Raw genomic sequence first — 14,327 nt, forward strand, 5'->3', positions numbered from 1 at the left:
GAATTAAATGAGTGGTGGTTCTATTTTGTTTTGTGTCATATAGTGGATTTTAATCTCTGTTTTACCAAACTATTCTACTGTTTTGCCCTTTATCTAGAACTTAGTAATATCAAATGCTCAGTGCAAATTATTGGTTGTTTATTTCAGGGATACGGCAGGCCAGGAGCGATTTCACACCATCACAACCTCCTACTACAGAGGAGCAATGGGTATCATGCTAGTATATGACATCACCAATGGTAAAAGTTTTGAAAACATCAGCAAATGGCTTAGAAACATAGATGAGGTAAGACCTAGAAATTGCGTAAACCCTACATAAACACACATTTGTGTCCTTGGTTAAGAAGAATAAATATTCCAGTTGATCTTATAGTGTTTGCTATCATTACTGTTGAATATTTCTACTTGTTTACAGGGTAATGTTATTTTTTGCCTACCTTTTTCTTAAAATTTTGGGCAGATCTGTTTTGAACCCCATCCAAGGCAATTACCAGCTTACCCAGAAACTCTATACGGTCATCTTGTAAGATGGCCCCAACTAGAAGCTACCAGTGGTTTTACACACCTGTCTAAATGAATTCTTTCTTGGGGAATTTTTATTGAATGAATGAATTACATTTTCAATAGTAATTTTAAAAACGTATTTTTGGGAATTCCCTGGCAGTCCATGGGTTAGGACTTGGCACTTTCACTGCTGTGGCCCGGGTTCAATCCCTGGTCAGGGAACTAAGATCCCACAAGCCATGTGGCTTGCCAAAAATAAATAAATAAAAACGTATTTTTAAGTTATGGAAATACCGTATCACTTCTAGACGTTTTGAAAGATACAGAGTACTAATACAGTAAAATGCTAACCAAGAAAATAGTGCCATATCATTGCACGTGAAGATGTCAGTTTTTATAAGGTAGTGTGTCAAAGCTTGCCTGTTTCTGTGCTGCAGCATAGGTAGCTTCTTGTTGGAATTATTTTTCATGTCTTATTTCTACCTTCTATGCTTTGAATTTCATTAAGACTAACTCTTGGGAATTCCCTGGCAGTCCAGTGGTTAGGACTCTGCACTTCTACTGCAAGGGGCCCGGGTTTGATCCCTGGTCGGGGAGCTAAGACCCCACAAGCTCTGTGGCACGGCCAAAAATAAAAAACCTCTTTAAAGCAACTTTTGGCTGGAAACACAAAGGCCAAGTCTTAAGCCAGTATTAGACCCAAGGTAATAATATCTTCAATGGTAACAATCCTAAGGGCTTATTACTAACTTTTCCATTGCTACAAGAAGTCTGTTAGTATTTAATAATCTGTTAATGAGACAGATTTTGAAACCAAAAACAAAGCCTCCATTTTAAAATTTCCTTAGCCTTTATTTTATTGTCTGGCCAAGTAGCATGTGTAATAAGAGCAATTTATATACAGAGATTATGCAGTGTTCCAGCAGCAACCGATTTTCCAATTCTGTGACATCAACTGGATGTCCTACAATTCAATCCTGTTCTGACACTAATTACTCAGTCTTAGTGTCAGACTCCACAGGTTTAAGGACTCAGTCCCACAAGACTGCTCTTGCTTCAAATGCAAGTCCTGGGTCCCCCAGGCTACCTGCACTTCTGTGTGACTTGGCTACAAATTTGGAGGTTCCCATGACCCATTTTGGGGTTCGGTAATTTGCTAAAATGACTCACGGAACTCAGGAAAGAGCTATACTTACAATTGTATTATAAAGGACACAACTCTGGAGCTGCTAAATGGAAGAAATGCATAGACAGTGTATGGGGGTTGGAGAATGCAGAGCTTCTAGGCTGTCTCTGGACATGTAACCCTCTTGGCACCTTGATGTGTTCACCAACACAGAAGATACCCTAACTTCATTGTTTCCAGGTTTTAATGGGGGCCTCGTTACGTAGTCATGATAATTAAATCACTGACCTCTGGTGATTGACCCTAATCTCTAGCTCCCTTCACCTCGTGGCAGGTGGGGGTTAAAAGTCTGAACCCTCAGTGTTTGGTTCCTCTGGTGACCAGCCTCCATTGTGAAACTCTGTAGAGGCCCTGCCGAGAGTCCTCTATTAGCATAAATTTAGGTAAACAGAAAGAGGCTTGTTATGAATAACAAAAGACACTCCTATCACTCAGCAAATTAGGAGCACTGTGCCAGGAATAGGAACAAAGACCAAAAATATGTTTTTTACTATACCACAGGCTCATACATTTAACTTGGTAGGCTGGATGGCTTAAGTTTCCCAGCATGAGAACTAACATACGTAAAACCCAGCCATTAAAAAAAAAAATCTGTTTTTCTGATATATAAGAGATAGACTTTGTCTAATTTTTAATGTGTTGTAGAAATTTAAACTTTAACAGCTGAATTGATCCAGCAACATTTAAGAAAAGATTATATATATCATGGTCAAGAGAAATTTACCTAGGAATGCAACATATGAAATAATGTAATTCACCATATTAATAAAAGACGAAAACCATATGATCTTGTCAACAGACACACGCAAAAAAACCCATTTGGCAAAATCTAAAAGACATCTGTGAAAATCCCACAGACAACATCATCCTTTCCCCTACAGTCAAGGACATGATTAGGATGCCTGATCTGGCCACTACTGTTTAACATTGTACTAGAAGTTCTAGCCAGGGCATTTAGGCAAAGAAAAAAAAAGAGCACCCAGATTGGAAAGTAAAACTATATTTGTAAATGGTATGATCCCTAAGGAATCCACACACTTCCACCAAAAAATAAAACTATTAGAACTAATAAACAAGTTCAGTACGGTTGTAGAAAGCAAGATTAGTATACAAAAATCAGTTGTATTTATATACATTAGCAGCAGATAATCAAAAAATGAAATTAAGAATATAATTTTATTTATAGTAGCATCAAAAAGAAAAAAATAAGAAAAATTTAACCAAAGAAGCACAAGGCTTTGAAAACCATAAAATGTTGTTAAAAGAAACTAAAGAATATCTAAGTAATTGGAAAGACATCCCATGTCCATGAATTGGAAGATTCCATATTGTTAAAATGGCAGTACTGCCCAAAGTGTTCTGAGGATTTAGTGAAATCCCTATCAAAATCCCAGCTGCTTCTTTCGGATAGCGGCGGGGGTTGACAGGCTGATTCTAAAATTCATATGGAAATTCAAGGTACCCAGAATAGCCAAACAGTCTTGAAATAGGCAGTGACGTTTAAGCTGAGACCTGAAAAGATGAGTAGAAGGTATCCAGATGAGGATGGGGCTGGTGGAAATAATATGATGGATTCAAATTTAAGACAAACCAAGTCTCATAAATGACTTTTGGTGTCCAGAGAACATAATTGTGTTGCTGCAGGGATATTTCAGGGAAAGGTGCATTGGGCCGGTGCATTGGGCCAAAGATAGACAATTTGAGATATTTTCCCCATCCCATGGGTTGCTTTTTCATTCTGCTGATAGTGATCTTTGACACATAGAAGTTTTTAATTTTGATGACGTACAATTTATCTGTTTTTTCTTTTTTGTTGCTTATGCTTTTGGTGTCATATCTGAGAAATCATTGCCAATTCCAAGGTGATAAAACTTTTTCCCTATGTTTTTTTCTAAGAGTTTAATAGATTTAGGTGTTCTATTTAGGTCTTTGATCCAATTTTGAGTATGGTGCTGTAAGTTAAAGGTCCAACTTCATTCTTTTGCATGTTGATATCTGGTATTCCCAACACCACTTGTTGAGAAGACTGTCCTTTCCCCCATTGGATGGTCTTGGCACTCTTGTTGAAAATCATTTGATGGTGTACACAAGAGTTTATTTCGGGTATCTCTATTTCTGTTCTTTTTGTCCATGTCTGTCCTTATGCCAGGAGCACACTGTTTTGATTACTGTAGCTTTGTAGTAAGTTTTGAAATCAGGAAGTAAGTGTGAATCTTCCAACTTTGTACTTCTTTTCAAGATTGTTTTGGCTATTCAGGGTCCCTTGATATTCCACATGAATGTTAGAGATGGATTTTCCTATTTGTGCAAAAGATTTCATTAGGATTTCAGTGGAGCAACATTTGTTTTTAACTGATTTTTGTGCATGGACTCCCCTAGCAATGTGACTTTTTGAGACTCTAAGGGCTCTATAGAATTTTAAACTAAGGTTTCTTATAGGGTAATACACATTATCTAAAATCGTGGTCCAGCTTGGATTTAGACTATGTGTAAGAAATTACAGTTTCAGATCTTTTGCATATGTCCTCTCTTGTTGAGAATGTATCTAGAGACTAGACAGCCTCCTATAAAGTCATTTTTATTAAGCCATAATTCATGGTAGTGTGTAAATTAAATTTTTATTTCATTTTAGCATGCCAATGAAGATGTGGAAAGAATGTTACTAGGAAACAAGTGTGATATGGATGATAAAAGAGTTGTACCTAAAGGAAAAGGAGAACAGGTAAAAAGCTCTGAATGAGACTAATATGCTGCCCTTTCTTTGTGAAGATGGTGTTGCATTTGACTGTTTTTATGTTAGTGGTAGTGGAGTGCACTTGAGCTATTTGCATCCTTTTAAAAATGCTATAGGAAATGATAGCTTATCATTTGAGTGAATTTTTGTTTGTTTGTTTTCTAAGGAGCTTGACCATTTGAGTCTTGACCCATTGAAATAATCTGTTCATTTTAGATAACCTAGTTGAGATTACTACCTTTAGAATAATATTACTGTTCCCTTTAGGATGCTAAAGTCATCAATTGGTAACCTATACTTGATAATTTTATGATGATATTTTGCTTCTATTTTAGATCGCAAGAGAGCATGGTATTAGATTTTTTGAGACTAGTGCAAAAGCAAATATAAACATCGAAAAGGCGTTCCTCACATTAGCTGAAGATATCCTTCGAAAGGTAAATTTCTTTTTTCTTTTTTTTTTTTTTTACTGCTAAGGTGCCTGGTGTCACATTTGAACATTTCATGTTTTCTAAAGTACTAGATTTACATACAGAAATTGGGTTTGGGTGGTATTGTTTCTAAACGTTTACCCATCACCAATATATAATCCTCCAAAGTAAAGAAAGGAACTGGAAGGAACAGGCAGCCATCTAGAAATCTCTAGGATCTAGTCAGTGGTAACAGTTGACACTCTGAGCTCCAGTACTCAGTCTCTAGCCTAATTTCATACTCCTTTTTCCAACTTTTTGTTTGGTCCATGGTGTTATGGCTCTTCTGTTTCATTTCTCTTATATATCCTTTGCATTCCCGTAGATAAAAAATTTAAGATAAGAGGTGAATCTATGATGTAGTTATTGCTACAAAATCACTATTCTGCTATATAGTCATTTCTCAGATGTGCCAGTGAGGGGCATGTATATAATATATACTGAATAAATAGAGTAAGTCTGCCCCCAAATTTCATTTACCCAATCATTTCAACTTGTAAGGTTAAAAAAAAAAAAAAAAAGGCTGAAAATTGATCTCGGGGAATTTTACCTCTAGGTTACTTTCTGGGTTTAATTCGTGAATCCCAAAATTTGCCAGTACAAGTAACTTGTAGCAAAATTGGGAAATCTGATTTTCATATTTTCCCCTCAAATGACTAGATAAAATACACAGTTATGAATTAAGGTTATGAGTCCTGAGTTCTCTATTCAATCTTATGGTGTATTTAAAATGCAAGTAAAATAGAGAAAATCTGACACAATCCTGAGGGAGGAGCAAGCATTGTATAGGAGAAAATTTAATTGCTTCTGGTAACCTGTTTTTATACTTGAGATATCAGTATTTCCCCCCCAAAAAAGCCCCTCAAATTTCATACACACACACACATATAAATCTAAGCTGTAATAGAGGTGGTATTATCGAGTGTAAATCTAATGAAATTTCTGAGGAACCAAGCAACTTAGTTTTTTTGAGGGGAGAGCTATCTGTTTACTGTAGTGTTCAAACTAGAAAAAACAGTTATCACTTATTGCTGTTTAGAGTAACTACAAAAGTTGTGCCTGTCCACATCTGCTGACATCCTGCATATCATGTCTGATATCTATAATGTATTGACGTATTGAGTAATAAAAAGCAAGTTAGGATATAACATGTGTGGTAAATGATCTTTTAAAAATTATATATGATACCAAAAACACATGTACACATATACACACACACATTTGGTTATGCTTAGCAAATAAGGATCTGGAAGGATATATACCAGACTCTATCTAGTGAGTACTCTAGCGTGATGGTGGGAAGGGGAAGGGGATACAGGACAGAATCACTTTTACTTCATGTACAGTTTTGTTTTGAAATTTTAACTTGCTTCTTTTTAAAGTTACAAAAACAATTTTAAAAATATTTTTACACAGCTGGATATAGGTAAAAACCCATTAGAATTCCTTGAGGAAATATATTTTTATTTTAAAAGATTCCTGTAAGAAACAAAAATTAAAGTAGAACAGAAAAATACTAGGTAGACTACGAAAAAACATTTGTATTTTTAATTAAATGAAGGGAATAACAGATAGAAAAATACTTTAATTGGTGGAAAGTATAATACTTTGTATTTCTGAGATTGGTGGGTTACAGTGAAAAATTATTTCAGTACTTATAGGAATTATCACAAAACTTACTGAAATACCCGTGTTCTCTGTGTTTTTTCTCTTTCTGGAAGTTTGGTCTTCTCCATTGTTTCTGACTTCTTTCTGTATTATATCCCTTGATCTTCTTCCAAATCTTTGCATTTCAAAAAAATAGTGCTATATAGGCATATAATTTGTGTGTCAGTGAGGTAGATCTTCCTTATCATATTAAAGGTTAAAAGGTATGGATGCACCAATAAATAAAGATCTCAGTCTAGAGTCTTCCCCAGGTAGGCAGGCCCAATTGTGAGGCAGCGTTTTTTCCCCATACACATACATGCACTTTTCAGTGTGATAAAGTTATGAGTTAAAACATCAAATGTAAACTTGCTTTAAAAGATGTAAAATACAGTAGTGATTCCTGACTAGCAACCTTCTGTGCAGTGCTTTTTCTCCTGAGTTGATAAAAGAAAAAAGAACTTTAGAATGAAAGCAATTTAAAACATTTAAAACTTAATTATTTGAATAGATAATTCATTCCCATGATTCAGACATTTAAAATAAAAAGAGTAAACATACAGAGAAGTTTCTCACTATATTCCCCCAACTCCTCATCCCTCCCCCATGGGCAACCAATAATTAATTTCTTAGTTACTAATATATGAGTAAATATGAATATATATACATTTTATTCCCATCCTTCCCCCCCCCCCTTTTTTTTTTTTTGGCGGTACGCGGACCTCTCACTGTTGCGGCCTCTCCCATTGCGGAGCACAGGCTCCGGACGCGCAGGCTCAGCGGCCATGGCTCACGGGCCCAGCCGCTCCGCGGCATGTGGGATCTTCCCGGACCGGGGCACGAACCCGTGTCCCCTGCATCGGCAGGCGGACTCTCAACCACTGTGCCACCAGGGAAGCCCCCCCCCTTTTTTTTTTAAAGAAAAAAAACACGTAAGGCAACATGCTCTGCACTGTTTGGCACTTAATATAAGTAAAATAGTTCCATTTTTAAAATAACTGAGTGCTACTCCTTTGAGTAGTCTATTATAATTAAACAGGTTTCCCAGTGAGGGACATTTAGGTGATTTTCAGCCTTATGATCTCATATATTGTGTTGTAGTGAATAATCTTTATATTATTTTACACATGTGCAAATATATTTGAAGGACAGATTCCCAGAAGTGGCCAAAGAGCATATAGTACATTTATAATTCTGATGCATGCTTGCCACCTTCTGCCTGAGGGCTGTACCCTTTCATACTCCTGCCAGCAATATATGAGAATGTCTGTTTACTCAAACTCTTGACCAACATAGTGAATTATAAGACTTTCAGATGTTTTCCAACCTGACAGGTGAAAAACACAGATATAATTTGCAGCTCTCTTATGAATAATATGAGCATTTTTAAAGATATGTTTACGAAGCACCTTTGTGTTTCCTTTTCTGTAAACTTTTTTGTTTATTCTTTTGCCCGCTTTTGCTATTTAGTTATTGGCCCTTTTTTTGAGAGTCTGTTTCAAGGGTCTAAGTTAAATTGTGCAAGGACAGACTGTGAGTGATATGCTAACTGAATAAATGTAGTGACCTCCCTGGCTATAAGCACCCATATATCTTTAACTGACCCACACCCAGGAGTCCCAGAGAAAGAGTACTTCCTATGCAACTTTTTTTTCTGTGGCCAGGTGCTGAGCTGCCTATTTCTCTTCTGTGCATTTTTCACAAAGACCTTTTTAATGCAAAACTTGCATCTTTAACATACAGTGAAAAGAAGAATTCCATAAGGCAGTGAGATTAGGTGGGTTAGCTCAAAGTGCAAGTAGAAATTTCACCTCAGTATGAATTCAGCAGGCCTCTCTTGGGCTATGTGAGTTTTAGAAATTATTTTAGTTCTTTCCCCTTGAACTACCTTAACTTTATATTGTTTCCATGAGAAAAGAAGTTCCCACTTATATCCTAGCTTTTAAAATTCCATTCATGATGAACACTGTTACACAACAGCATGGATAAATCACACAGGATAAATTGCATAGGCTGACACTGAGTAAAAGGAAAAAGAAATCAGATACAAAAGAATACATAAAATATGGTTCCATGTATATGAAGGTCAAAAACAGAAAAAACTAATCTATGGTGGTAGAAATCAGAGTATTGGTTACCTTTAGGAGGGTAGTACTGACTGGAAAGGGACACAAGGGAGCCTTCTGGGGGCATATTATATATGTTCTATATTTTGATCTGGCGGTTTCACAGCATATATTAAAAATCCATCAAGCACAGTTAAGATTTGTATACTTTGCTGTAGGTATGCTATCCCTAAAATGAATTCTGCTTTCATGCATATAGTATAGGCTATCCACTTAAAGTAGTATATTCTTCTGATTATACAAGTAATATTTAGGAAGTTGGGGTAATACAGGATTATACAAAGAGGAAAATAAAATAATTCATAAACCCACCACCTAAGGGTTACTACTATTAACATTTTGGTGTCTCTCATTTTGATTTTTTTCTGTATCCATTTTTAACATGAATTATACAACTTTGCATTCTGCCCCACCCTATTCCCTCCACTTAATGTTAATGTATCGTGGTTAAAATTGCCTTTTTAAAGCAATGCTATGGAAATACAAGCTCCAATCTCAAAAGGCAAGTAAAACTAAACAGAAAAGGGCTGTTTCACTTCTCTGAAGTTAGACATGATCCAACATTGGTTTTATACATATGCTTGATGATGCTTTTTAAGTACTAAATACTCAGGGGTCAGGCCAGGAGATGATATACCTCTCTTCACAAGAGTTAGGGCAGAGAAGATTTCAGAAGTTCTACAAAGGAAAGCCAGGAGGCCTCAAGACATTTCACAACTTGGAAGAAAAAGGCAAAATGAAGATCAAAAACAAAACTTCCATTTCTTTACTTTGCATGGGAGAGAAAACCTATCTCATGTGACTGTAATTGCACTGTTACATAAATTAACATTTGTGAGAATATTGCTGTTAAATCTTGATTTATCCATGGCAGTGTTTTTTCACGGGTTGCTTTCCTTGTGTGTTTGTTCCAGACCCCTGTAAAAGAGCCCAACAGTGAAAACGTAGATATCAGCAGTGGAGGAGGCGTGACAGGCTGGAAGAGCAAATGTTGCTGAACGCTCTCCTGTTCCATCAGTTGCCATCCACCACCCTGTTTTCTCTTCCTGCTGCAAAATAAACCACTCTGTCCATTTTTAACTCTTCAACAGATATTTTTGTTCCTCATCTTTTAACTCCTAGTCCACCTGTTTTATTTGTTCTTTCATCTGTGACTGCTTGCTGACTTTATAATTTTCTTCAAACAAAAAAATGTATAGAAAAATCATGTCTGTGAGCTCATTTTTAAATGTACTTGCTCAGCTCACCACTGCATTTCAGTTGTATTATAGTCCAGTTCTTATCAACATTAAAACCTATAGCAATCATTTCAACTCTATTCTGCAAATTGTATAAGAATAAAAGTTAGAATTAACAATTTTATTTTGTACAACAGTGGAATTTTCTGTCATGGATAATGTGCTTGAGTCCCTATAATCTATAGACATGTGATAGCAAAAGAAACAGAAGCCAGGAAAACACTCATTTTCGCCTTGTGTATGTAAATGGGGTTGATTTTGTCCTGTGCCTTACGTGGAAAGGAACTTCTTTGGTTTTTCCTTTTTTTGTTTTGGTGGAAGCATGTGCAGGAGACATATCATCGAAACATAAAGCATTATAATGTTTGTGGTCTGCTTGGCTGTAATTTTCAAAGTAGTTAATTGAGGACAAAGGATAATGCAGAAATGATAGCTTTGGTTTGTGGAGTCTCATTTTAAGTGGCCTTTATAATTAAAACTATTCCTGCCACCGGTTCTTTTCCTTGGCCACTTTTTCCTTGTGTCTCTTCCTGCATGCTGCTTTATTTGCTTCTCCCCCACCACCCTGTGGTATGATTTATTTAAAAATGAAAGGGGTAAACTAGCAGGTTTGTCGAGTTTAACATAAAGCACTGATTTAACTTGCTAAGTAAACTGAAAGATAAATTCTAACTGCCTGTTATCAAATGTCAGTTAACTGTGTCCTCCCCTCATTTTCTCTCTCCCCTAAAGCTTCTGTCCCAGATTCCTTCATTTGCTGTTCGACTTCATGTTCCTCTTCTCTTTCCCTCTTTGTTCCCTTCCTGTCTCTCCACTGAGTTTATGAAATGGAAGAGTTAATTGCATGCACTAGTGTTTGGAGGGTGTTGTGGTTTGTCTTTCTAATTAGGTGTATAGCCTATTCACTTTCCTAGAATAAATCTCTTAACCTAAATTTGAATAGTCTCCATTTTGGCAACTCCTCTAGCAGTTTGGTAGCCCAGTCAAGGTTGTTTCAAAAAGGTGGGAAGGAGGAGTGAAATTTATTAACATGTTTGCCAAATATATTGAGATTTGGCCTTCGAAGAACATTCTTTCAGTGTTAAGTTGTCTTTACCTTAAGATTTAGAAGTACTTTAGAATATTATTAATTTTAAGTCCTATCTTCACATCCCTTTGGAAAACTTGTATTACCATGGATTTGGAAAAAGGACAACAAAGGCTTTTCATGTGAAGATAAGATACTGTAGCTCTCTCTCACCCTGTCATTTTTTCACTTCATTTTTCTAATTTTGCTTCATTGCTTATCATTAGGATAGGGTAAGTTAAGTTTGCTATGCTGCTAGCATCCTAAGATGATACCTTTGTTGAAATAATTGTGAATAGCATGATTCATTTCTCGCAGAGGCTGAGTTTAGGACAGCAGCTTCCATTGAAAAGTCTTTTTGTGTCGTGGGTAGCATTTTAATGACCTCTTGGCTCACATAAACAACATAGGGACGTATCTGCTATGAACATCCATGAATTTTCAGATAGTGCCCTAAAAGTGATTTTATATGCCTCACTGGTGGTTGTTGTTAGGTTTTTTGCCTCACTTTATCATTGTTTACTACTAGTAAAAGCAGCATTGCCAAATAATCCTTAATTTTCCATTAAAAATAATAATGACATGATGTTAAGCTTCTCAAAAAGTTTTAGGTTAAACCTACTGTTGTTAGATTAATTTTAATGTGTTTGTTGCTTTCCTTTATCTGGAATGTGGCAGTAGCTTTTTTTATTTTTAACCCTCTTTTAATCCTTACTCAGTTCAGTGACTTAAGGTTTGAGAGCTAAACACTGGGATTTTTGGGTAACAGACTGACAGTTTTGTTGTTTGCATACTTATAATTGGCATTGTACATAGAAAGGATATGGCTACCTTTTGTTAAATCTGCACTTTCTAAATATCAAAAAAAGGGAAATGGAGTATAAATCAATTTTTGTATAACCTGTTTGAAACATGAGTTTTATTTGCTTAATAATAGGGCTTTGCCCCCTTTTCTGTAAGTCTCTTGGGATCCTGTGTAGAAGCCGTTCTCATTCAACACCAAACAGTTAAGTCCATTCTCTGGTACTAGCTACAAATTCGGTTTCATATTCTACTTAACAATTTAAATAAACTGAAATATTTCTAGATGGTCTACTTCTGTTCATATAAAAACAAAACTTGATTTCCAACTGCGTGGCTTGGTTTTCATTTATTTATGGAGTTTAAGATGGAGGATTCCTTCTGAAAAATAGTGCAGAATAGCAAACTGGATATTAGAGGAGCAGAAATAGAAGGAGAATAACTTTTTCAACTAGGGAATGCTGGGAAGGCAATTTCAAGGGCTATCATTGGAAGAAACTGCATTTTAAAAGCAGAATCATCCTGGCATCAAGTGCACAACTGTAGTCACTCCCCAGCTAACACTTGCTAGAATGTGCCAGAGGCCAACTACAACTGAAGTCAGCTGATTACCCAGGGGCACCAAGGTAAGGCTGCCATGCTGGAGGATGAACCCTTGTTTTAGCAGTGACTGTCCTCTTATCTGAAAAATGTAAAGTGTTTCCTACCTTTTTTGTGAACCATAAAAAACAACTTTGGCTTTTTTTATATGTAGTATTGATGAAAGAAATGTTTGATCCTGTATTAAGGCCTTATTAGTCAATAAATAAAGATAAATACTTGTTGACAAGATTATCTCTGCTGGAGGGATATATAGAGGTTTTCTCATAGTGCAGTTTTTATAAGGATCACCTAGAGTGATGTTAATGCTTCCCCGTTCACTCCCATCAACACGGAATTTTGTGTCTCGGGTGGGGCCTATGATTTCTGCCTTTAAGATTGGTATAGGAAAACAGACCATGGCCTCTGCCCTTACATTTATGACCTAGTTTAGAAAGCAAAAGGAATTAGTGATCAGGTAAACATATACAAGAGCCAAATAGTTGTGATCCAGATTTAAGTGCTGTGTTAATAGAAGAGCAAGTTCAGTTGGTGAGAGTAGTTGGGGTGGTGTTTGAGAGAGGAGGGAGGGACATGAATTGGTCCTCAGGTATGTGGATTGAATGGCTAGGGCTAAGGGGAGGTTAAGAAGAGACCACGAGCACATTAGAAACAAGCTTTGCTTGTGTGGCAGACTATAAGTCCAACTGGACAATGTGATAGGCAATTGGAGTCCTGGTGAGCCCTGCAGAGTGGTGACAGCAGTGTGTTTGAGGAAGGCGAGTCTAGGTGGGTTGGAAGAGGAGAAACAAGCGTTCTAGAGATCAGACAGAAGGTTGCTGAATTATTGCGATTTGAATAAGACCAGACTAAAATGATGGCAGAGGGCAGGCTTAATATACAGGGGAGTATGTGAAAGAGAAAGACTGTCTCTTGCCTACGAGGAAGTGGATTAGGTACTTGTGGCACTGTTCTTTGGGTTATGTCGTCAACGGCCTGGTGAAGTAGTACCATTTGTACGAAGTAAACTGTCTCGGGGTGAAGTAATGTGCTTCAGGTTGCACTGCCAGTTGGTGCTGGAGTTGGATTTCGAAACCAAGCCAGTGCTCAGTCTATTTTCACCTTCTCCATATCACAGTTTCTCAGGATAAGGTCCTAAGGTTTGGTTATACTGATTATAATGGGGGCAATAAAACAAACGCGCCAGAGCCAACAGAAAGAAAGAACGCTGGAGTGTAACCTTAGCTTATCGAGTTAACGTAGCCGTTTAGCCTAACCTTGGTACCTCGAACAAAGAACAATGCCCTTGAAAAGTACTTAGCACAGTTTACTACTTTTTTTCTTGAAACCTATATTACCCCTTACCATCTTGTTAATTTTGTTTCCTCCTCCTTCACACCATCTCTTGGCTAGAAGTAAATGATGATGAAGTTGCTTTTCACGATTCTCTTAATTGGCTGTCTGAGGCTATGTACTTTGAGGGGGACTTTTGCTACTTAATAATGGCCACAGCAGTGAATAATTGTAGTGAAATAAGTCAAAATACAGGGGCGGGGAGCAAAGGCAGCTGGGTATAAGTTCATGGCAACTTCCTAGGTGGATTTGAGATCAGTGTGACTCCCGAAGATCAAGTCATGTAGGGGATGTGAGTGCTCCAAGTCAGAATGTTTTGCTGGGACATCGAATTTAGTCTGAAACTTCCAGCACCAGGATAAAAAGAGGTGGTGTGTTCCTGTTGCATCTAGTCAAAGGGAGAATAACAGTTGCTTAGGAAAAAGTCTGTAGCAAAAAATTCAGGAACTTCTAACATTAATTGTCATTGAAGTACAAAGTGGAAATGTCTCCAGTGCAAGTTCAGAGAAATCCAGACATTTTATCTTCTGACAAAGAACACAATACTTTCTATACTGAGGCCATGCCAAAAAAAAAAAAAAAAAAAAAGATCAAACCTCAGGTCAAACTTACCTAGATCCAAC

General features: G+C 36.9%; 1 protein-coding gene across 1 annotated transcript in view; it reads left to right on the forward strand.

Annotated features, from left to right (window-relative positions):
• RAB10 (RAB10, member RAS oncogene family) overlaps positions 1 to 12,363 on the forward strand; it is a 76,028-nt gene extending 63,665 nt beyond the window's left edge. The window contains exons 3-6 of the mRNA XM_082852197.1: positions 148 to 286; positions 4,323 to 4,412; positions 4,760 to 4,861; positions 9,582 to 12,363. Of these exons, the coding sequence (XP_082708323.1) occupies positions 148 to 286; positions 4,323 to 4,412; positions 4,760 to 4,861; positions 9,582 to 9,665 (415 nt within the window). The 3' untranslated portion in view covers positions 9,666 to 12,363. The remainder of the gene's footprint in view (positions 1 to 147; positions 287 to 4,322; positions 4,413 to 4,759; positions 4,862 to 9,581) is intronic.
• The last annotated feature ends 1,964 nt before the right edge of the window (positions 12,364 to 14,327 follow it).

The sequence above is a fragment of the Leucopleurus acutus genome, assembly GCF_964270905.1.
Source record: "Leucopleurus acutus genome assembly, chromosome: 12".
NCBI classification, from domain to species: Eukaryota; Metazoa; Chordata; class Mammalia; order Artiodactyla; family Delphinidae; genus Leucopleurus; species Leucopleurus acutus.